Genomic DNA, 22,177 nt, shown 5'->3' with positions numbered 1-22,177 from the left:
TGGTTATATTGTATATTTCCCTTGAAATTCAAAGTGTGAAGACTTGAATGTGTGTTGTATGCCTCGGATTACTGTTCACAGTGTGTGTTTTTGCAATTTCCAATTTTTATCAGCAAACTTTTAAACTAGTTTTGAATGCCATGTTGATTAAATTGTGGTTAACATTATATACCGTTAAAAAGCTCTTTGAATGTTTTTTCTAATGATATATAATTTACAAGATTTGAAGGTTATTTGATTGGTTAAAATTGAGAGACAAATTACTGTTGTGTTAAATAAATGTAATTTTCAGAATTGAATTTATGTATTACTGTATTGTCGTGATGGAAATGGACTAATATTAAAATTTAAAACACTCATTTTTCATATATAAGGGGGTAACTACAAATATTTATAACCTAAGTGGGGTTAGATGATTCCCCTTCGGTTTGCCACTATCTCAAGTTTAGTTTGGTTGAAGAGAAGCCAAATTTGAGTTCTATTAAGTATAAAGTCGAATTCAAATTTGTTTTTCTTTTAATTAAAATAATATTATTTTAATATATATACATCAAAATAATTTATTTTTGATTATTTTGAAATGAGATAGTCCAAGCTTGTAGGTCTAGATAGTCGAACACCCCCAAATTGGAGCTCGAACAAGCTTGTTTCAAGCTTGATTTAGCCAAACTAATTATCGAGTTTTAACTAACTCGGTTTGAACCATACTCTAAAATTGATGTTTAAATTTTAACTGTAGGTGGGAAAATATGTTTTTTGAAACTTATTTGTGCGACAAACCTAGATGGAAAAATGATATTTTCTGCCTTTTAAGGTAATTGGGAAGGTTTATCTAGGGCTTTAACACATTTCTTCCTCCCAACGAAACTCAAGTCAAGCCCTTCTTCAATTTCTTCTTCTTCTTCAAAATGTGGAAACCGAACGTTGCAGCAAAATCTCTGCGCTATCTCCAACAATCGTCATCCTCAAAAATCTCTTCACCATCATCGCTTTCTCCACAATTCTTCACAACCCATGTACGGAATCTCCGTTCAGGACGAGGTCTCAGTTCGGACTACGAGATAATACCTCCGATGAACTGGGGAATTAGAATAGTACCGGAAAAGAAAGCTTTTGTCATTGAAAGATTTGGGAAATACGTGAAAACATTGCCGTCGGGGATTCATTTTTTGATTCCATTTGTGGATCGTATAGCTTATGTACATTCTCTGAAAGAAGAAGCGATTCCGATTCCAGATCAGTCAGCAATTACGAAAGATAATGTTAGCATTTTGATTGACGGGGTACTTTATGTGAAGATTGTGGACCCAAATCTTGCCTCTTATGGAGTTGAGAATCCAATTTATGCTGTGATTCAGTTGGCTCAGACCACAATGAGAAGTGAACTTGGGAAGATTACTCTTGACAAGACTTTTGAAGAAAGAGATACTCTCAATGAAAAGATTGTGGTAACTTTATTTTTAATTTTCACTTAATTATTTGTAGCAAAGTTTAGTTTGTGACCGAAACAATAAATGATATAATACTCAAAGGCTGATTTAAGAGGCAAAGGATATCGAAATAAAATAAAATCTGTTTTTTTATTTAGTACTAGTTTTTAGAATTGTATGAAAAAGAATTGAGTTTGAAAACCTTTCAAATAATAGGGCTTTTTTTTTTTAAAGAAAAAATATATTTAAGTTAAACATGATTTTTTTTTTTTTTTGTGCAATGATTGTGTCTGGTTTGCTTTTCTTCATTTATTTATTCAGGCCCAGTTTAGTTTGTTATGTGAAAATTTATATGGTATCGTGCTTAAATGCAGTTTTTAGAGGTAAAAGTTATAGAAAAAGAAAAGGAATTTTTTTAATGTCACCTTAGTTTTTGGAAATTAAAGAAAAAAGAAAACTGATTTCTAAAGTATTTTGACTAATTTCTACTAGAAGTGTTTTCATAAAATTGTTTGTATCTCTTGTTTAAAATTGATATCAAATAGGTGTTATAATTTGTGGCCAATGATTGTTTGAAATTTGAATTTCTGTCACAGGAAGCCATCAATGTTGCTGCTAAAGACTGGGGTCTGCAGTGCCTTCGTTATGAAATTAGTGAGTTGCTTCCTATTTCTTTTTCAAGTTTAACGTATCAATTATATCTTTTGGTTTTTGAGATTTTTATTATGAACTGCCTTTATTTCATCAGGGGATATATCTCCACCTCCTGGGGTACGAGCAGCTATGGAGATGCAAGCAGAAGCTGAGCGTAAAAAGAGAGCTCAAATTTTGGAATCAGAAGGTAATGTCGTTATTCTGATATTTTGATTCCTGATGAGGTCAAAGAATGTACTGAATGTTAACGGGTATTGCAAACCCTTTTTTATCAATATGGCAGAGTTATGTATTATTGCTTATTGATGCCTTTGCAATATTTAACAGGAGAAAGACAGGCCAATATTAATATTGCTGATGGTAAGAAAAGTGCAGTTATCTTAGCATCAGAAGCTGCAAAGATGGATCAGGTGAACAGGGCACAAGGTCAGTTATTAATTTGATGTAAAATTATGCATTGTATGCTTATCACTTCAGATGCAGAAAGCATAAATACTTCTAAATTCATAATTCATAAGTATTTTGTATGAATTGCTGCAAATTGAAACTATGCATAGGTAGCATGGTATTATTAGTTGATGCAGCAAATTGTGAAAACTTTATATAGCATTTCTGACATGTGGTTGAATATGTGAACTGTGTATACATTTAGCTTAAGTTTTGGTTTAAGTTGGCTTATTCCTGTGGTCATACGGAGCCAACCAACTTAATTTTGAAATTAATGTGGTCGGTCTTGATCATGATCTTCCTAAACTGATGTAGGTTAACTTCTTCCATATCTACTTCAGGTGAAGCAGAGGCCATTATTGCTAAAGCTAATGCAACTGCCAAAGGTCTTGCCATGGTGTCACAATCCCTAAAGGAAAATGGGGGAGTAGAGGTGATGTTCTGTAATCCTTATTTTTGTTTCGTATCTTTGATACTTTGACTAGGAGAGAGGAAATAGAAACCTTGATTGCATAATGCTAATCTGCATTGTTTCCTGTTCCATTGAGTTTACAGTGCCCCATTATTTTTTGTACTTATTATGGTTTTAGATTGGTCTAGACACAACACTAAAAATAATTCTACAAGTAATTTTATGCTCTCTTATTAAGCCAAATAAGGAGACCTGTGAATAGCGCACTTTCTACTCACCTGTGTTCACTGGAGAAGCATGTTATGATATTGGTAGATACCTTTTGGTTTTGGAAATTGACTCACACAAGTACAACACAATGCTTACCAAAAGAGAGGGATAACAACAACAACAACAATAACAATAATAACAACGACAACAATAGTTGTTCTTTCAACTACTTGTGGAATACTGTCTTCAAAATCAATCTGAATAAGAAGTTAGTATTGAACTATACTATTTTTTATAATTATTTGAAATATAAAGCAGCGGAGGTAACTTTTTTTATGTGTTTATATGGTCAATCTCTATTCTTCATTGAGGATCAAGATTATGTTGCAATTTTACAGGCAGCAAGTTTGCGAATCGCTGAGCAATATATGCAAGCCTTTAGTAAGATTGCCAAGGAGGTAAAAAAATTGAGCTATCAAGTATTGTGTGCCAATAAAGTGTTGTCTTACTAATTTACTGAAGTTTTCCCTGTACTTTCCTTGCATTCCACTCTTTTGTAGGGTACCACAATGTTGCTTCCTAGTGCTGCTTCCAATCCTGCAAGCATTATAGCACAAGCTATCACTATGTACAAGAGCCTACTCGGGAATGTGCCCAGTGAGAGTTCTCAAGAAACATCTTCTGCTGGTTTATTAAAGGGTGAAGATCCCTCTGGAGAACCTGCAGACGGGGGCTCTACTACAACTGCAAGAATACCTGATACAGGTCGTTCTGTTGACCCATCATTTTCGCTTCAGAGCACCAAGAAGAGACAATAAGGTTGCATCGGCCCCTTCATTCAAGTGAATTGGACTATTACTGGCTTTTGTTGTGTTTTAACTCAAGGCTATTAGTTTTGAAATTTTTCCAAAGAAAAGCCTGAAGTTTCAATGAATGTAGCATGTTATGGTAGGATGCTTATTCATTTTACCTGGAGTTACGCCTGATGCCATTTTTGGTCATAGAAAATCAAGCTGAGAGTAAAAGGCAGACATGCCAACGAGTTGGGCTGTGCCAGTCTTGACTTGGCCCATTGGCCTGGTAGGCTGTCAGCCCAAGGCCTGCCACAATGCGGACCAAGCCGGCCTACTAGATAATGAAGGCTCGCGGCACAACCCATACTAAAGCATGTTATGTTGTGTTGGGTAATGGACCAACCCATTAACTTAATAATAATTATTTAAATATTATTAATTTATATTTACTTTTAAATTAATAGAATCAAGAACAGTAATTCAAAAATTTTATTGATAATACATCACTTATGGTAAAAGAATACTATAGTTAAACAAAAAAAATTGAATGTAATATAAATCAATTCATTTACATGATATACAAATTGTAATTCTTGTTGATATAATTTTTTTTCATGTTCGACATTCAAATTCTTAAAATCTTTAAATATATCTTTTGTAACTTGATTACAAAATTCGATAGTCACCTAATCTTTAATACAAATTATTATTTTGATCATATTAGAGCGAAAGTTGGAGCGCTTATAATTTAGCATACATTTAGTTGCACTAAAAGTTGATTTTGATGCTATAGTGAATATTAGAGGTGTTAGTAAATTGTGCACTATGGTAGAGAGTACAAGATAAGTGGTTTGATGTGCTTTCCACTAGGTAAGTGTTGGGTTTTTGGGTCACGAATACTAGTAGAGTAGCAAAATATATTATAAAAATTTAATTAGAGAAAGCTCGAAAACCTCACCATGAATCATGTTACGAAGAATAATTTCATGAAAATGTGATAAACATTCATAAGGTGTTTAAAAAATAATACATGTGTTGGATGACTCCTCTAAATCTTTACATGGCTTATGAGATCACTATCCAACCCACAAATGAGGCAACATCTTGGCATCCATACAAAACACGAACTTGGAGAGACTAAATTGTGCACTAGAGGCTGCTAAAGCTTTGTGGATAGTATATGTGTGTATTAAGAGTCATGTGTGATGGCTAGGGTTTGCAACGAATGTGCTTTTTAAATTCTGAAATCGTGTTTATATAAATAAAGAACGCCATGAATGGTCATGCACTAAAGGCATGCACGACATAGTTCAGTATCTTACGATACACATCTACAATACAATATGATATAATACGATACGATCAATATAAAAAATGATATGTATCATAAGGTGTATTGAATTAATATTACTAATCCAATACATATTATTAATACAAAACAATACACATTTAAAAAAAAAAATAATGATACCGTAGAGGTGTATATGAAAATTTTAAAATTTTAAAGGTGTTTGTGATTTTTTTTTTAAATGATGACTTATTAATTATACTTTTTATTATTTTAATGATATTATTTTATTTTATTTTTTAAAAGATGTATTATATCATACGATATGATATATGATATATGATACAAAAAATTAGGTTTTTGATACACGATTTGACTATCATGACACGGTCATTCCTGTTTACTAGACATGCATTATCGTTCATGGTTTAGTAAAAGTCAAACTGAACTAATTCAATCATACTGGATAAGCCTAGTTCAATCGAAATTCATACTACCCAATATACATCAAGATTATAATCAAATAATCCAATGTTTTATAGTCCAAATCAACTTCTATATGCATGTAACCCATAGACTCTCTATCAAATCTGGTAATGTTTGGATTTGGAACAAATTCAAACACAAACCTAGATTGGTCTCTAGCAAGGCATGTTGGCCACTCGATTGATAGAGTTTCAATGAACTACTCTTAACTTTGTCAACTATACAGTTGTGTACAATTTGATCCTTTCGTCAATTGATATCTCTTAAAACTAAGATATGGATATGTGTCTATTTCATTGACTCCTTGATATGGATTGATACACATCAATAACCAAACAACTTAGACCAGGTTATGACCCAATCCCACTATAGGCATAGATTCAAGTGGTTACAATGTCTTTTAGTCTTCTCATATGAGATATCACCTCCATACTCGATGAATAACAAATCCTTTATTGATCCACTATAGCCTTCATACAGATATCATTATGGTTAGTCACCATCTTTATGGCACCCTAGTTACAACGGTACATTGGATGGTGTGGTGACATCAAGTCTAAGGACCACATGTACCTATGATTTGGAGGATTTATTCCAACAGACACAAGAGCAACCATCTGTCTAAAAATCCTCTTGTTAGGTTCGTCTGATGAACATTTGTACAATGTGCACCCACGTGTTACATCAAGTTGTTAACTAATAGCTTTGACATGTAAGAACTATCGCCGCCTTTTAGTGTGGTCTCTTAACACTATGATAATATCATCACTATTACTTATGCCTTAGGTCATAATATTGTCAAGATTATAGACATTTTTAGAATGGTTATCTAATGTGTTATAGGGTTCCCACGATCAGTTGTTTGATCCCCTGACACATTTGTAAAAGGTTTGTTAGACGCATCAACATATATGGTCATATAGTCGTACATCTTTTGTTGATTGTAGGTGAAGTTCATCATTTCTCAAACGTCTAAATTGCTCAGATTACTTATTATAGTGAAGCTACCAACCGATCGTAATCTGGTAAAGACAATTTGTTTTTGCCTTCTTAAGTGGTATGGAATCTATGTACAATATTCAGAAATACAATGGAAAAGATGATCGATGCCGCTCGAGTTGGCACATGTTGAACAAGAACCATTGTGTTTGCACACTATTCGTCTAATTATCATTTTTTCGATTTGATCAAAGAGATCTCACACTGCCAATTATTTTATTTTATTTTTCTATTGGTAGTGTTACATTTTCACGTGTCAATGCTCTAGATGTGTCATCAACAAACATACTGAGTTTTATCACTTTCAAAGTATTAAAATGGATTGAACTCATGTGAGTCTAGATCCACTTGTAATTTTTTAATAAATGAAAAATAATGATTGATAAAATTGTAAAACAAACATAATCTAAATCGTTAGACTATTAAAAATTGATTGCAAGAATTTGAGATTGAGAGATTTAAGAAAGACAGAGATTGAGAAATTATGTTTTTGGGAGAGAGGGAAGGGTTTACACAGAAAAATAAAAAAGAAAAAAAAAGGTAATTGGTCTGGCTAATAACCATTGGTTGGTGAAGAGTTCCATCACGTCAGTTTTGCACCTGCTTTCATGTTTTTTTTCAATTTTTTATTTTTTAACAGCCTATTACAATAGTGGGTCATGTCGGGTTGGCCTATGGGTGTGATTTTTTAGATCCAGACATCATCTAGACAACTCACAAGCCTAACACGACTTGCTACAATAACAAGTTATGCCAAAATCAAGGGCTTGACACAAGCCTTAGGCCAACCTAGGCCCCTTGACATGTCTAGTAAAAGGGACAAAAAAATTCTTCATTCAATGCTTAACCTTACAAGTTTATAGTTTATTTGAGATGTTCCAACCTTTATTTGGATAGTGAAATTTTTTGGAATTTAAAAGGCAATTTTCATTAAAGCTAAGGTTGAATCCAAACCAAGTCACTCAATATCAAAAGTCAACTCGACTCAGTTTGGTTTGAATTTGTTTAATTTGAATTTAAATCGAGTTTGAGTTTGAACAGTTGGCTCATTTTTTAAATTGATTCAAATTTGACTGATGGGGTACTTGACTAGGTTCAACTTGAGTTCAGTCTCAATTCATTGTTTGAATTTGTATTTTGGATTTGTGGCTTGAATTAATAATTTAAATCTGTGATTTAAATTCATGATTTATGTTCGTGGTTTGAGTTTACAACTCATTTACAAAATAATATTGTTTATCTATTATTGAGTAAAACAATATCATTTTGTCAATGATTCATGAACTTGAACTATGAATTCGAATTATGAATTTGAACTACATATTTGAGTCATGAATTCGAACCGAATTTAAGTTGAACCGAGCTAAACCATTTTATATTTGACCCAAACTCTATCCACTTTTGATTTTGGCTTGACAAATAAAAAACTCAAGTTGAACTCAAGTTAAACCCTTTTTTATTTGAGTTGAACTCAAGTTGGAAAGTGTTTATGCTCAGTTTAGTTTTTATTCACTCCTAATTGATGTTAAAGTTTTGGTTAAAATACAAGTAGATTTTATATATAAATATATATATTTAAGTGTATATATAAACAAAAACATACCCTATTCTTTAAGGAGAAGATAAGATAAACAATTTAAGCACATTTTTCCCTTTAAAAGAAGGTAAGATAGCAAGAACTAACTTACCAAAAAATAAAAAAAGATAGCGAGAACTCTACAACAAGCCAAGCAAAAAAAAACCTCCAAAACGATTTCATAACATAGCATAATCCCCTTAGTTACAAAACCCAAACACATTAAAAAAAGGGAAATTATAAAAAATAGCCAAAATTTAAGGGGTCTAAGAAAATTGCCCAAAATATTCGGGTTTAAGCAAAAATGCCCAGGTTTTGTGAAATGACGAAACTGCCCCCATATATAAACACAACAAATTTCTTATTTCCCACGGTCATTTCACTGTGCAAATTCAAAGAAAATTCAAAATTTCCCACTTTCCCACGGTCAACCAGATTTCTGTCGATTTTCTTACTTTCCGACAACCGCAAATGGCAAAGAAGGTTAGTATATCTCCCATAATCTTGTTTGAATCAAGTTATTGCTCATATTATTGAGATTTGACTGAGATTTTGAAGTTTAAAATTTTAGGGTTTCGATTTGAACAATGCTTAAAATGTTTTGATTCTTGGTTGTTTTTGTTGAATTGATTGAGGGGTTTTATATTATACAACGTGTAGATTTGATTTATGAAAAAATTTTGGCCAAAACAACCAAATTTTGGCCGCAAATGGCTACCGAAGGATTGGCAGTCTGACCGTGGGAACAGTATTTCCCACGGTCAAATGATTTCTCCCACGGTCAGCAGACATTGATCGTGGGTTAGAGGGGTAAAATAGCTTTCTTAAAATATTGGGGAGCTGGGGAGTTTCCTTAGAACACAGCGGGTTTTTCTGAAATTTGCCATATAACAATTGACTTGTTTTAAAAAGGAATTTTCATGAGGGGGTAAATTGAGAATTTTGTTATCTAGGGTTTCTTATCGTATAGTTTTCGAATTTTATATCCGTTTTTTCTGTTTTAGGGTTTTTCCTGAACACTGTTGTTACCTTTTGATAAGGCCACTCAATACTATAATACTCTTATCTTTATTACTTTTGTCCTTAATCAAAGTAATATTGAGATTATAGACATTTCTAGAATGACTATTTAATGTGTTTATAAAGTTCTCACAATTAGTCATTTGATCCTCTTGTCATGATTCTACTATTTTAATGGCATATTATTCTTATGAATGTATTATGTAGACATTAAAATGAATAAATAATAAATACATTTTATTAAAACTAGATAAATTACATTATACGCAAGTATGAACCAATTGGCTTTAGGGCACTTTTCTTAACAACACGTGCTTACCTCTTTGCAATTCAGCATGCATGGTCATCCCATGTTTCATGGGCATACATGCAAGAAGAAAGAGAACGTACAAGCTTACCTCTTTACAACATATAGGCGTATCTCTTTCGAAACACGTACAATCACTCTTGATTTCTCTCCTGAGCGTACATGGTTGAAAAAAGAAGGCGTACGAGCGTACATCATTCAACACATGGCTATATGTCTCTTGTCCTATTGTTCTTCTTCTTCATTCTAATTCAAAATCCTTGTGAGGGACGTATAGGCATGCATGTTGCCATGCGTAGGTGTATACCCTTGTTATTTCCAACCCATGTATATTTGTGACCATGTAAGGCATGATTGCACATGGCCTCTTATAAATCAATTTTGATAATTCTTAGCCAAATTTTAATCATATCCCAACATCACAGAAAACCTCTAGGTTTCAACAATCATCATAAACACATCCATCACCAATATATCACATATACATATACAATTCTTTATGGATTCTAATCTAAGAACATAATATAAAGAATTCACGACTCATTCGCATGAGAGAAATCAAATAATCAAAACCTTCAAAAGTCCAAGATAGGCAAGTTGACAAGAAAGCACAAAAATCACATTGTCGAGATAGGAGATCATTCCCACTTACCTAAGACTCTTGCCGATAAAGTTTGGTGTCACTGGTTCTTTCTTTCTTCTCCTTGAGAATTTTGGTCATTGGAAGCTCCTCCGCAACCATTAGAAGCCTCCTCTCTCTCTGGAATCCACTTTCTTTTTTTCTCTAAATCAATAGCAATGAAAAAAGTCAGGGTTTCAATTCTAAGGGGGTAACATATAAATGCGACATATTCACCCTTTGCTAAAAAATCCTTCTTAAACAAGGATTCTATTTTATTAAGCAATGTATGGTTATACCTTGCACAAGGTGCGAACATACACACAAGAGTGAATACGTTAGACACGGTTATATGTCAGGTCAAAATGGACATTTCATTTTCAATTTCAACCTAATTCGACACAAAATTAATTCTAAAAATATGAAAAGGACAATAAAGCACCTACAAGATACTTGAGAGTGTTGCACACTATGTTTAGACAGGTTTTGTTGATAAGGCATTGCAATAAGAAAGTTGTGAAAGAGATGGTGATGACCTAATTCAGTTGGCTTAAGAGAAAAATGTGTTTTGTATATTAGGCCCAAACCTAGAGACTATGTCAACAACATTTCTTTGGCAAACTTCAATATCTCTTTCCAATCATTTTTGACAAAACACATGGAATCTACCAAGCACTCCTACAACTATCAATAAAACACATGACTTCTATCTAAGGCTGGACTCGAGCCGAGCCAGCTCGAGCTCAAGCTCGGCTCGGCTCGGTTCGAGCCCGAAATAAGTCAGGCTCGGCTCGATCGAGCTCGAGCCGAGCTCGAGCTGGTTCAGGTTGGCTCGGTAGATTTTTTTTTAATTTTTTATACAAAATGACGTCGTTTTGATCCATATATATACAAAATGATGTCATTTTGATATGAAAAATGAGCCGAGCCGAGCCGAGCTGAAAATGAGCCGAGCTGAACTTGAGCCGCCCATAAATAAACCGAGTCGAGCCGAGCTCGAGCTCGACTCGAATCTAACCCTACTTCTATCGACATTGAGGTATCTAGGCAAAATTCTATGGTATCTATTGACATCGATTGTTCTATTTACACCCATTGCTTAGTTAGTATATCACAAAATTGTAATCTCGTATCTAGATTTGAATCATATGCTTAGTTAGTATATCACAAGATAGCTCCTTTGTTGTAGGGAACACATCAATGAGTAGATCCAATGAAGATGGACAAAATGAGTTAAGAATGAATAAAGATGGATTATAGAGGGTTAATTAGATTACAAATGCATTTGGGGTTCAAAGAATGGTGAACAACAAATTACTAAAAAATTAGTGAACAATTGAATATCCCAATGAAACATGAAAATGTGCCATGTTGCAATTTCAGGGGTCTGAATTGTGATTATAGTACAATCCCTCTGACAATTTCACTTTTTATTTTAATAATAATTAATTCAAAAATAAAAATCTGATATAGTTAATGTATTTTGTATATGCAAATTATTAACAAAATTAATAAAATATATATCAATAAAATCATGTACCTATTTTTTATAGTTGATTGAATATATAAAAGATATGGTATCATATAATTAGGTAATTTTGAATTAATAATTTAAAATAGTATTTAATCATATAATAACATATTATATGAGTATCTAATTAAATACTCAATATTAGTGTTAGACTTAAACTGAGTTGGCTCATGCTTGAAAGATGACTCAACTCAGTTGAACTCGACTCAAATTTGTTTAGCTCAAATTCATATTAAGTTTGAGTTAAGAGGTTCATATCATTTTTTAAACTGAGTTGAACATGAGTTAAAGAGAGTTCGATTTAATTCGGCTGACAAACCAAGTGAATGGTTCAATTCAATTCAAATTTGACTCATGGTTTCATTTGAATTATGTTAAACAATTATTAAAATAATATTATTTTGTTCATTATTAAACTAAATGTTGTTGTTTCATTAAAAACTCATGAATTCAAACCATGAATCCAAACCATAAATCTAAGCCAAGATTCAAGCCCTAAACTTGAGCTAAACTCGAATCAAATAATTTTCGTTTGATTTGAACTTAAATCACCCTTAATTTTGACTTGACAAACTCAAATCGAATTATTTTTCATTTAAACCAAACTCAAATAAAGAAATGTGAAAACTTGATTTGGTTCATGTCCACTCTTACTCAAAAATAGATGTACATAATATATAAATAAATAAATAAATAAATAAATAAATATATATATATATATATATATATGTTATTGCCATTTACAGGCCTTTGTAGGCCATCATAATTGATGGTGATTTAATATCATAATTAAATAATAAGATAGTAAAGAAATTAAGAATTTAAAGTCAATCATCTCCCCTAAGTGAAATTTCTATGCCCTATAGAGAGGTGGTTTTAACTTCGACCCATTTTGTTTATTTCATTATAAATTTGGAAACAATACTGAAATTCGAACACTTACTAGATTTTTTATTCTTGTGAGTTCAAACACTATTAAAGTAAAAAAAAAAACCCTAATTTTATCACTAATTTCTGCTTACATGTCATGATAGTCCTCAATCCTTTTGAATGGGGTGAGGATCTATCACAACCCATAAATTTTTTTCAGGTATTTGACCCGGCGGCACGTTTGGTTCCATGTCTTGCTTTGTCAAAACTCCCACTCCTAATTGGTTAAGTTTTTTATTTATGTCTTGATATTATAATATTAGACTTATTTAAATTTGTTTGAAATAATATTGTGTGTCTTCTTTGCTCATATATAATAACTTTAATAAACTGGAATTAAACGTGATAAAGATATTCGAAATAAACAAAGAAATGTTAAGGAAAGAATTTTATTATGAATAAAATAAATAAAAAAGAAGATAGTTCTTCAAAATATTTAGTAAAGAAGAAAAAAATAAAATTCAACAAGAATATTTTGATTATCTAAAAGAAAATTGTATCTGTGTACCTTTTTCTTTTTTTGGGTAATTATCCATGCATCATTTTTTCAATGGTTTTGCGAATTAATCTCTTCTTGTTCTTTTAATTCTCTAATTTTTAATTTTATTTGTCAAATTTCCCTTTTCAAGTCCTCCGACGTTGGCTTTTTGTCTTGCAAATTTTTCTAATGTATCTTTAATATATAAGTTTTGTAAAGTACTGAAAACAATATTAAATTTTTCTCATATGTTTGACCATCATGGTTATAGATAGTAGGATTACAAAAACTTTTGGTTCAATGTCTTGTTTTATTAAAACGATCAATTTTAAAATATATTAAAATAAATAAAATAGAATTAAGAATTTTGAGTCTGTTTAGTTGACCAAAATATATTAATTGCTTTAACATTAAATAAAACATTTAATTATAACATTAAATCAAGATCAATACTTGTATAATATATTTATAAAGTCCAATATAAATTGATGCAATTTGCTTTTGAATCTAAAGTCATTAGACATGACCAAATGGGACACGCAACACTACTAATCCAAAAATATATATATAATGTCAATTCAATTTACGAATGGAATACATACAAAATGTTTGATTACAATATTACGACAAATAACAATGGTAAGCAATGTCTATAAAATGAAACTTAATTCATCAAACGAAGCAATAGTCCACCTATTGATTATTGGGTTTATTGGCTTTTTAAAAGTCTAACGAAGAGTAACAAAATCTAATACTAGGAGTCCTAAAAAGTTGACAATAATGAAACATTAATTTTAAACTTCACATCTAATACAAATTGACAGATGTAAAAGTTTACAATAAAAATATTTATCTCAAAATAATATTTGTTTTAGTAAAAGATTTATTACCAATAATGATTTTAAGAACACTTTTTATAGGATTATACAACCTTTCACTATTGACAGTATTGGTGTTAAAACCTATATTATGAGAGAAGAAATCATTTTTGAATTTATTCACAAACTGATAAACTGAAAGATAGACATTCTCCAAGAAATTTCAACGCGCCGCCTCCTCTCCCCCACACAAGCCCCCACACCCCCCCCCCCCCCCCCCCCCCCCCCCTCAAGTATGCTGATTTTCAAGGTTCCTCTTATTAACTTTGAAAATCCACCCATGACCATTTAAATTTGTTAATTTTAAGGTCAAAATTGTTATTTTATATTTTATATTAAAAAAACTTAAATATGATTTCAATTTTCCCCCTAAATTTAAAAAACTAACTTTTATCCCCTAAACCAAATTTGAAAAAATCACATTCCCCCTCTCGGGTTTAGTTTCAATATTCTGTCACTCTCTCTAGTGTCATCGCTAGTCATCTCTCCCTCCAGACAATTCCCTTTCCTCCGATGGCTTGCCTAAATGCCATCTCAACCCCTTTGGTGCCCGAGAGACATCATCTGGGAAGAGGAATCGTCTTCCTAGACGATCCTCTCGTCTTTGTTTGGGAAGATGATTCCTCTTCCCAGACAGTGTCTCTCATGCACTAGTAGGATTGGATTTGAGTCGAGCCGAGCTCAGGCTCGGCTCGGTTTATATATGGGCGGCTCGAGTTCGGCTCGAGCTTGGTTCGGCTCGAGCTCGACTCGAGCTTGGTTCGGCTCGAGCTCGACTCGAGCTTGGTTCGGCTCGAGTTCAGCTCGTTTTTGGTTCGGCTCGTTTTTCATTATCAAAACGACATCGTTTTTAATATATATTAATCAAAACGACGTCGTTTTGTATAAAAAATTTATAAAAAAAATCTACCAAGCCAGCTTGAGCTCGATCAAGCCGAGCAAAGCCCAACTCGTTTTGGGCTCAAATCGAGCCGAGTTGAGCTCGAGCTAGAGCTGGCTCGGCTCAAGTCCAGCCCTATGCATTAAAGAGGTTGGGGCGGTGTTAAGGTAAGCTATCGAAGGAAGGAAAACCGTCGAAAGGTAGAGACGACTGATGATGATGCCGAAGAGAGTGATAGTATATTAAAACTAAACCTTAGAAGGGGAAATGTGATTTTTTAAAATTTGGTTTAGAGGAGAAAATATTAGTTTTTAAACTTTTCGGAGGAAAATGACATAAATTTTTTAGGGTTTAAGGTTTTCTTAACTTTAACTATCTATAGATGGGTTAATGAGATTTTCAAAATTAAGGAATGAAAACTTGCAAATACAACATACTTTGGATGGGACATAGACTTTTGGCCTAGTTCAAATGTTTGTAGAGTCTACGGAGAGTCCAAGCTATGCTTTCGCTTTAATAATACTGTCTAAAATTCTCTTATCTCACATCTCTTTAAAGATTTTGAAATAGTAAGTAATAAGAATTCAAAATTCAATATTATTTTCAATACTTATTTCAAATATATATATATATATATATATATATATATATATATATATATATATATATATATATATATATATATAAATTATGTCAACATACTAATAAAGCAACATATATAATTTAATTTTAAACACTAAGTATATTAAAATTAGAAAATCATGATAAAAACAAAATATATCAGTTTGATAATAGATTGTGTATCCAAAATAGACAATATCGTAAAAGTGGATCAGGGTATTGGATCACAAATATTACAAATGATATCAAAGTCACTCCGTATATCTTTTTAAATGATGGTGAGGCAAACCTCAATATTGAGTTCTGTAAGAGAGGCTATATGTGACATTCTTAGACAAATTTTGTATCAACAAAACATATAAGAAATACTGGGCATATGAGAAAATATCCTCTTAAACAATAATGCGACAAACCTTAGTAAGGGCACTAAGTCCTATAATGGGTATATATAACACTTTTAGACAAATTTCACATTGACAAAATATGAGAGAGATGTGAAACATATATATACATCTCTCATTGTTTGAAAATGCTAAGTTAATTATAAATTATATCCAAAATAGACAATATCTTTACAACAGACCTATGCATATCACTCTTAGATTCAATTTAAACTCTAAAAAATTGACTGACACCTGTTGCAAGATTTATCCAAACAATGGAAACTGAACAATCAAAATATTATTACTTGAACATTTTCATTGGTGTATGTGGGAACAACAATATCTTTCAGGTTACAATGAAAACAAAATGGGGAGAATTTTTACCGCACATCATACATCAATACCAAACACATTCATTAAAGAGAGCTTTATTAGATGGTACACATTTTTACTAAGCCAAACTAGTTCCATCATTAACAAATTTAGACTCAAACTGAGCCTTTCAAAACAAGATTGTATCAAAGATTACAACAATAATGATTTGCAAGGTGTTAAACGCCACATAATATTTTAACGGCTAAAAAGAAAGAAAAAAGCTTCCTGCTCGAACAACTCAGAAGTTGCTGTAAAGCCTCAACTTTTAAGGTTGGGAGAGTGTTTAAAGCCTCAACCAAATGAATCAACAAAAGATTCCAAAGTTGAGCACCAGGCTTAAATATTGGTTACATCAAGCCCTATGCTAAAATGAGACTTCATATTCCAATCATACAAGATAACCTAATGAAAACAATTGTCCTCGATCAATGATCATGATCTTCCAATGCACACCAGATCATCCTACAACAAATAAATATAAATTGAAATTAACATGAATTGCTTTCTAACAAAAAATCTTATAGGTGGTAAAGTTGGCATATCACGAACCAGAATATGTTAAGAAAGAGGAGAACAATAAGATATGCAAGTTTGAAAAGCCGTTGTTTCTTTTCCCAATGGAGCAAGTTGAATATCTCAGTTACATCCACCAGGTGCTGTCTTCTTGTGTAACTGATTACAAAAGAGAATTTAAATGAATACACTGTGTCATTTTATCAAATGCACCAGCAGGATGAGATAACCCACCATAAATCTCAAAGCTACATACACCATCACTTGAATAAACTGGCTTTCGATTTCACATCATGTCAATTACAAGTTATCATAAAGGACACAATTGCAATGCATGATAGACCCAAACACAACAAATCTTGCATATTAAGGCAGGATAAGACATGACAGGAACCAATTGGAAAATAAGTGCTCCAAATATAAAGATATATTACACATTAGTGACACTGTATTTCATCAATAATGAATTTTACATCTGAAGGTTCTTAACAGATGCAGAACACAAGACTTTCTTCTCCCTAAAACACCCATTGTTTCAGTTTTTAAAAACTATTATTATGGCATAGCCTTCTTTACTCTAATGATATTCCATCATCATTATATGAGAAACAACAAAAACTAACATGTGTACAGGAGTCATAGAATGTCAAGAGTTTGAAGAATTTAACTTCTATCACAAAAGAAAACTTGATCATAGAAGTTGTACCATCTCTAATCAGCAAAAGAGGCATAGCCATGAGACAGCTTCAAATTGCAGAAGTTGCTTCTGACTAGCAAACTAAGTTCATGAGCAGACACAACTTGGCTAGAAATGAGGTTGTGAAGCATTGTATGTCATCCGAACAAGGTATATTTGATCCCATGCATACATATACACACCTCAAACACTAAGTTCTTTTCCAATGATAACAGAGTAGAAATATAAGATTCAACAGAAACAGTAATATCATAGCCTGGAATATTCAGAAAGTAAATTTATGTGACATCAAATGTTACCCTAATCTTTAATAGACAATGAATTTCAACCACACTGCAGTTAGCAACCCTGCCCCTTCTCTAAGTTTGAACTCAAATGGAAACATATGTTAAGTGGAATACTCCACTCTCATACACACTTGCACAAGGATATTTGAATATTCAATTCAACAAGTTAAGAGATGAGAAAAATTAAACTTACAGTCTCACATTATAGTATAGGTATGGAGCAAACAACAGTGTCATAACCCAATGGCCTGTTATGAGAAAGAAGACACACAAAACCCCTTGCATGATAAATTCTGGTAAAACCACTTGGTTTATCCGAGATGAGGAGTCATATGGGTTGATATAATCAAACTCTAGATCTGCTAAGCACATGAGCTGCAACAAATCATTGAACCATTGAGTGACATTTACATCATTGCATACTAAAGAAATAAAAAAGAAAAGCAGTGACAAAGTTGAAATCATAAAAAAAGAAAAAACCAATAAATAGCAAACGAGAGCTTATATGCATTCTCAAGAAGAAACTAGATCCCAAAGTCCCTACCAGGCACCTTAATCGAACGAAGATTGCACTAGTCAAGTTAACAGACACATAATAGGTTGTATCCACCAATCTGACAAATCAGTTATATTGAAATTGGTGATAACTAAAACAAGCTGGAAACTAGACATTTAATCTACTTCTTGAATTGAAAATGTTGGTATTATTAATGGAAGCACAATAACTTGCACAATAAATTTCAAAACAACCACTTGAACTTTTTAATATATATCATAACTGATAGTACATGTGCAATTTATTTTGACACTCATCAAAACCAGCAAATAACTTCGTTTTTAAGTGATTAAACAAATATAAAACCTAATGTATGATGGCCATTAAGTCCACCCCTTAACAAATAAAAAAAATTACAAGTCAAGCATCAAAACCAACCAAAATCAGATATAAAAAGTTGATAATATCATTAAAGCCATAACCCTAATGTAAATTTGGAAAAATAAAAAAAATAAAAGCATATAGTTACTGTAGAAAGAATAAACATTAAACAGAAACAAAATGACGCAAAAAAATTAATGGGGCTCCAAGACTTGACCTGGTAAACGATGAGGATGAGAAGAGTAATAAGAAAGAAGAATGACACCAGCCATATGTAGAGATCATCCATTCCTCTCTCCACTTCAAACACCTCTTATTCCTCCTTCACCTACACTTATTCAAAAGAAGACCAAATAAGCATGTCAACAAACCACGACAATGTTTGAAAGAAACGAGCATCAGCATATTGTGCACAATGGTTAGTGTCTCTTTTACAGTAGAAGGTCCAAGGATAGGCAAATGTTGTGGAGCCTGAAAATATTAGACGGTTCCCTGATGACTAAGTTAATGATAGTATTTCAGTTTAGATATCTCTGTTTCTTTCTTTCTTTTTAATGAAAAATGTTATCGATGGTAAATGTTCCTTTTCTTTTCTTTTTTTGGATAATTTCTTTAACTGACCAAAAAAAAGAAAGAAATGAACCAAGAAGTTAATATAACCAATTGAGATGGTTTGGTTGAAATAAAACAACTTTATCTTATCAATGACATTATATTATTATTTGACATATTCTATGTGTTAACATAACCCAGAAGAAATTTACAAATGCATTTGTATACAAAATAAATATACATAAACAAACTACAAAAGCTTCACTGGTCATAAACTTAGTATGGGATGGACAAAAAACAATATTTATGAGTATTGATATATGTCTCACAAAATACATAATAAATAGGAAATGGTCACCCAATGGTGCTGCCAAGCCAAAAAGTCTCTCTACTATATATACAACTTCCACATCAGAATGGTAACAAGAATTTTACTAATCTTAATTATCAATCATGCTTATATCAACTCTACTTTATTTAAAGAAACAAAATAGGAGAAGTCCCAAATTTTCTATTCAAGTATAAACCTGAATTACATAAAGCTCTAAAAATGAAAAGAAAATGATAAGCAAAATGTTTAAACCAAAATTATCAAAGCTTTTTCAAATTGGTGGCAAAGAAATAAGGAAAATTCACTCACATAGAATGCAATTTGGTCTTCTGTGATCTCCACGGTTTGTTTCAAGGGCTCCCAAATTCTTTCATTTGATTTTGCAGGTAGTTTAGTTGATAAGAAAAGAACGATACAAATAAACTTTGTGATTGCAACTTTACTTCAAAGTGAGCTTGGTTCACCCCAAAAAGCTACATGAAATTAATTAAAACTTTCCATAGTTGCAATATATAAAAATAGGCAAAGATAACATGTGCATTAAAAAGAGGGAATGAAGGAAAAACTTGAAAGAAGGTAGGTTAAAGCATGGTTTTAAAAATCAGATTAGACTAGCTGGTTCAACCGATCGAACTGCCACCCATTAAGCAAAATGAAAACAGTTTGCATAAAAACCATTTTAGCAGTTGGACCAAATTAGAATGTAGTCCAACCACTCGAACAACAGTGACTTACAGGTTGACCTAGTAAAAATGAAGGCCAACCATTAGCCAAAAAAAAAAATTCATTTTTTTTTTTAATTCATTGCAAGAATTTGAACTGAGAACCTAATTTATCAATTTAGAGCATGTGTATCATTAGGCTAAGTTTATTTTTATGTTAAAGCAATTAGATTATATATCTAATGATTAATTATACAAAATTATTTTGAATATTCTTTGTAATATATATTTAAATAGTTTGCCGATTCGACCACTAGTTGGACTGAATCATCCCCCTCACTGGATTGACGTCCAGTCCAATTTTGAAAATGTTGGGTTAGAGTTTGTGTTAGGAGAGACAAAAATGTTTTAAGTGAAAGTGAAATCGACTTGCTCATGGTTTTAGTAGGGAGATTTCAGGTTTGGATGAATAAAGGAGGATTGGATGGCATTGATATAATCTTAACTAGATTGTGCACTGAAATATGCCATTGAATTGTTAAACAAAGAAAGGTGAGTGTGACAAGACGATGATTGAAAATCACAACCAAAGTCTAAAAAATTAAAACTAGAAGCATGTAATTCACAAAGTATATTTTAAACTATGTATAGATTTACACTTAATAGCATAAAACACTAGCAAAACCAAACATAAATTGGAACGAAAATACGGATTTCTTCCAAAAATTCCATAATTTCAGAATGTTATTAGAATTATATCGATTTTCAAAGTAGCTCAGACTCCCAGCTCAACCCCACCAAATAAAATCTCCCTTACAACATAAAATAAGATCTTGAAATTCCAAGTAATAAACATTTTCAGTTAAGAAATCAAATAATAAATGAAAATCTAAAATATCATGTCATCAAAGTTTCATACCTGAATGCTCTGACCAACAATTTTCCAAGCTCCAAACGTCTTCGTCCTCTCTAATTATCTAGGTTATGCAAAAATCAATCCGAAGGGAGTCGATTCTCCTAACCCAAAATTAAAGTAGGTCACGGTCTTTTTTCTTTTCTCTCCTCTCTTCCTCCTTTTCTCCTTTCCCTCTCTTCTCTCCTTTGTCTTTGCAGAACAGCTCTCCGTCTCCCTTTTTCCGATTTTTTTTTAATCGCCTCACATCATGGTCTCAGTGATGGATTTCCGGGTTAAAGCCCCAAAGTTTTTGGGTCTTCCCACCCACCTTCGGGTCAAAGATCTAGCTGAAAGTGGATTCACCTAATTTCAAAAGCCCAAAAGAGTATTTTCCACCCAAAGTATGATGTTTTTTCAAGTTTTTTTTCGTTAACTTTAAAAATCTCATTTATCCACTTATGAGCTATTAAAATTAATAATTTAAAGGATAAAATCATTATTTTATTTATAATATTAAAAATAAATTAAAATTTTATCTCTTTTTTTCCTAACCCTAAAAACTAACAATTTCCCTATAGATCAAGTTTTAAAAAATAGCATTCCTTAGTTTTCAATCCTTGACACCAAATCCAACGTCATTGTCAACGATGAAGCTTTTTAGAGGCATTATCATACTCCGACGGTCTCTCTTCCCTCCTATGAAATTAGGGCTGGATTCGAGCTGAGCCGAGCTCGGCTCGCAGCCAGCTCGGGCTCGGCTCGAGTTCGGCTCGAGCTCGACTCGAGCCGGATTCGGCTTGACTCAAGTTCGGCTCGTTTTCGATTCGGTTCGGTAACGGCTCGGCTCGACTCATTTTTCATATCAAAACGACACCGTTTTGTGTATATATGGGGATCAAAACGACGTCGTTTTGTATAAAAAATTTAAAAAAAAATATACCGAGCCAACCCGAACCAGCTTGGGCTCGGCTCGGGCTCGATCGAGCCGAGCAAAGCCAGGCTCGTTTCGGGCTCGAACCGAGCCGAGCCGAGCTCGAGCTTGAGC

At 32.5% G+C, this 22,177-nt stretch overlaps 2 protein-coding genes across 7 annotated transcripts; one reads left to right on the top strand and one right to left on the bottom strand.

Moving 5' to 3' along the window:
* Nucleotides 1-807: 807 nt before the first annotated feature.
* Nucleotides 808-4,122, top strand: LOC123226874 (stomatin-like protein 2, mitochondrial). The gene is made up of 7 exons (XM_044651413.1): nt 808-1,448; nt 2,027-2,084; nt 2,179-2,271; nt 2,412-2,510; nt 2,873-2,964; nt 3,552-3,611; nt 3,714-4,122. The coding sequence occupies exons 1-7, from the start codon at nt 909-911 to the stop codon at nt 3,969-3,971; spliced, it is 1,200 nt and encodes a 399-aa protein (XP_044507348.1). The 5' UTR covers nt 808-908; the 3' UTR covers nt 3,972-4,122.
* A 12,232-nt stretch (nt 4,123-16,354) lies between these two features.
* Nucleotides 16,355-21,442, bottom strand: LOC123228134 (protein cornichon homolog 4-like). 6 transcript variants are annotated; one of them, XM_044653381.1, is made up of 6 exons: nt 21,157-21,442; nt 19,885-20,048; nt 18,910-19,025; nt 18,009-18,190; nt 16,868-16,990; nt 16,355-16,780 (listed from the first exon to the last, which is right to left on the bottom strand). In XM_044653381.1, the coding sequence occupies exons 3-6, from the start codon at nt 18,979-18,981 to the stop codon at nt 16,744-16,746; spliced, it is 414 nt and encodes a 137-aa protein (XP_044509316.1). In that variant the 5' UTR covers nt 18,982-19,025; nt 19,885-20,048; nt 21,157-21,442; the 3' UTR covers nt 16,355-16,743. The 6 variants fall into 6 exon arrangements, with proteins under 6 accessions (XP_044509316.1, XP_044509320.1, XP_044509315.1 ...); XM_044653385.1 differs by having other exon boundaries at nt 19,885-19,942; XM_044653380.1 differs by having other exon boundaries at nt 18,910-19,020; nt 21,157-21,440.
* Nucleotides 21,443-22,177: the final 735 nt, after the last annotated feature.

The sequence above is a fragment of the Mangifera indica genome, chromosome 10 (genome assembly GCF_011075055.1).
Source record: "Mangifera indica cultivar Alphonso chromosome 10, CATAS_Mindica_2.1, whole genome shotgun sequence".
In the NCBI taxonomy this organism is placed as follows: domain Eukaryota; kingdom Viridiplantae; phylum Streptophyta; class Magnoliopsida; order Sapindales; family Anacardiaceae; genus Mangifera; species Mangifera indica.
Note: the sequence above shows the minus strand (reverse complement) of the source record. Positions and strands in the feature narration are given on the sequence as shown.

Bases quoted from the DNA above. Each gene is read 5' to 3' on its own strand.
- LOC123226874 (XM_044651413.1), top strand. From the start codon at position 909: ATGTGGAAACCGAACGTTGCAGCAAAATCTCTGCGCTATCTCCAACAA. The intron at 1,449-2,026 runs GTAACTTTATTT...TTTCTGTCACAG, and splicing joins CTCTCAATGAAAAGATTGTG to GAAGCCATCAATGTTGCTGC. The intron at 3,612-3,713 runs GTAAAAAAATTG...ACTCTTTTGTAG, and splicing joins TTAGTAAGATTGCCAAGGAG to GGTACCACAATGTTGCTTCC.
- LOC123228134 (XM_044653381.1), bottom strand. From the start codon at position 18,981: ATGGATGATCTCTACATATGGCTGGTGTCATTCTTCTTTCTTATTACT. The intron at 18,191-18,909 runs GTCAAGTCTTGG...GATTTGTTGCAG, and splicing joins TCATCCTCATCGTTTACCAG to CTCATGTGCTTAGCAGATCT. The intron at 16,991-18,008 runs GTAAGTTTAATT...TTTTGTAATCAG, and splicing joins CTATACTATAATGTGAGACT to TTACACAAGAAGACAGCACC.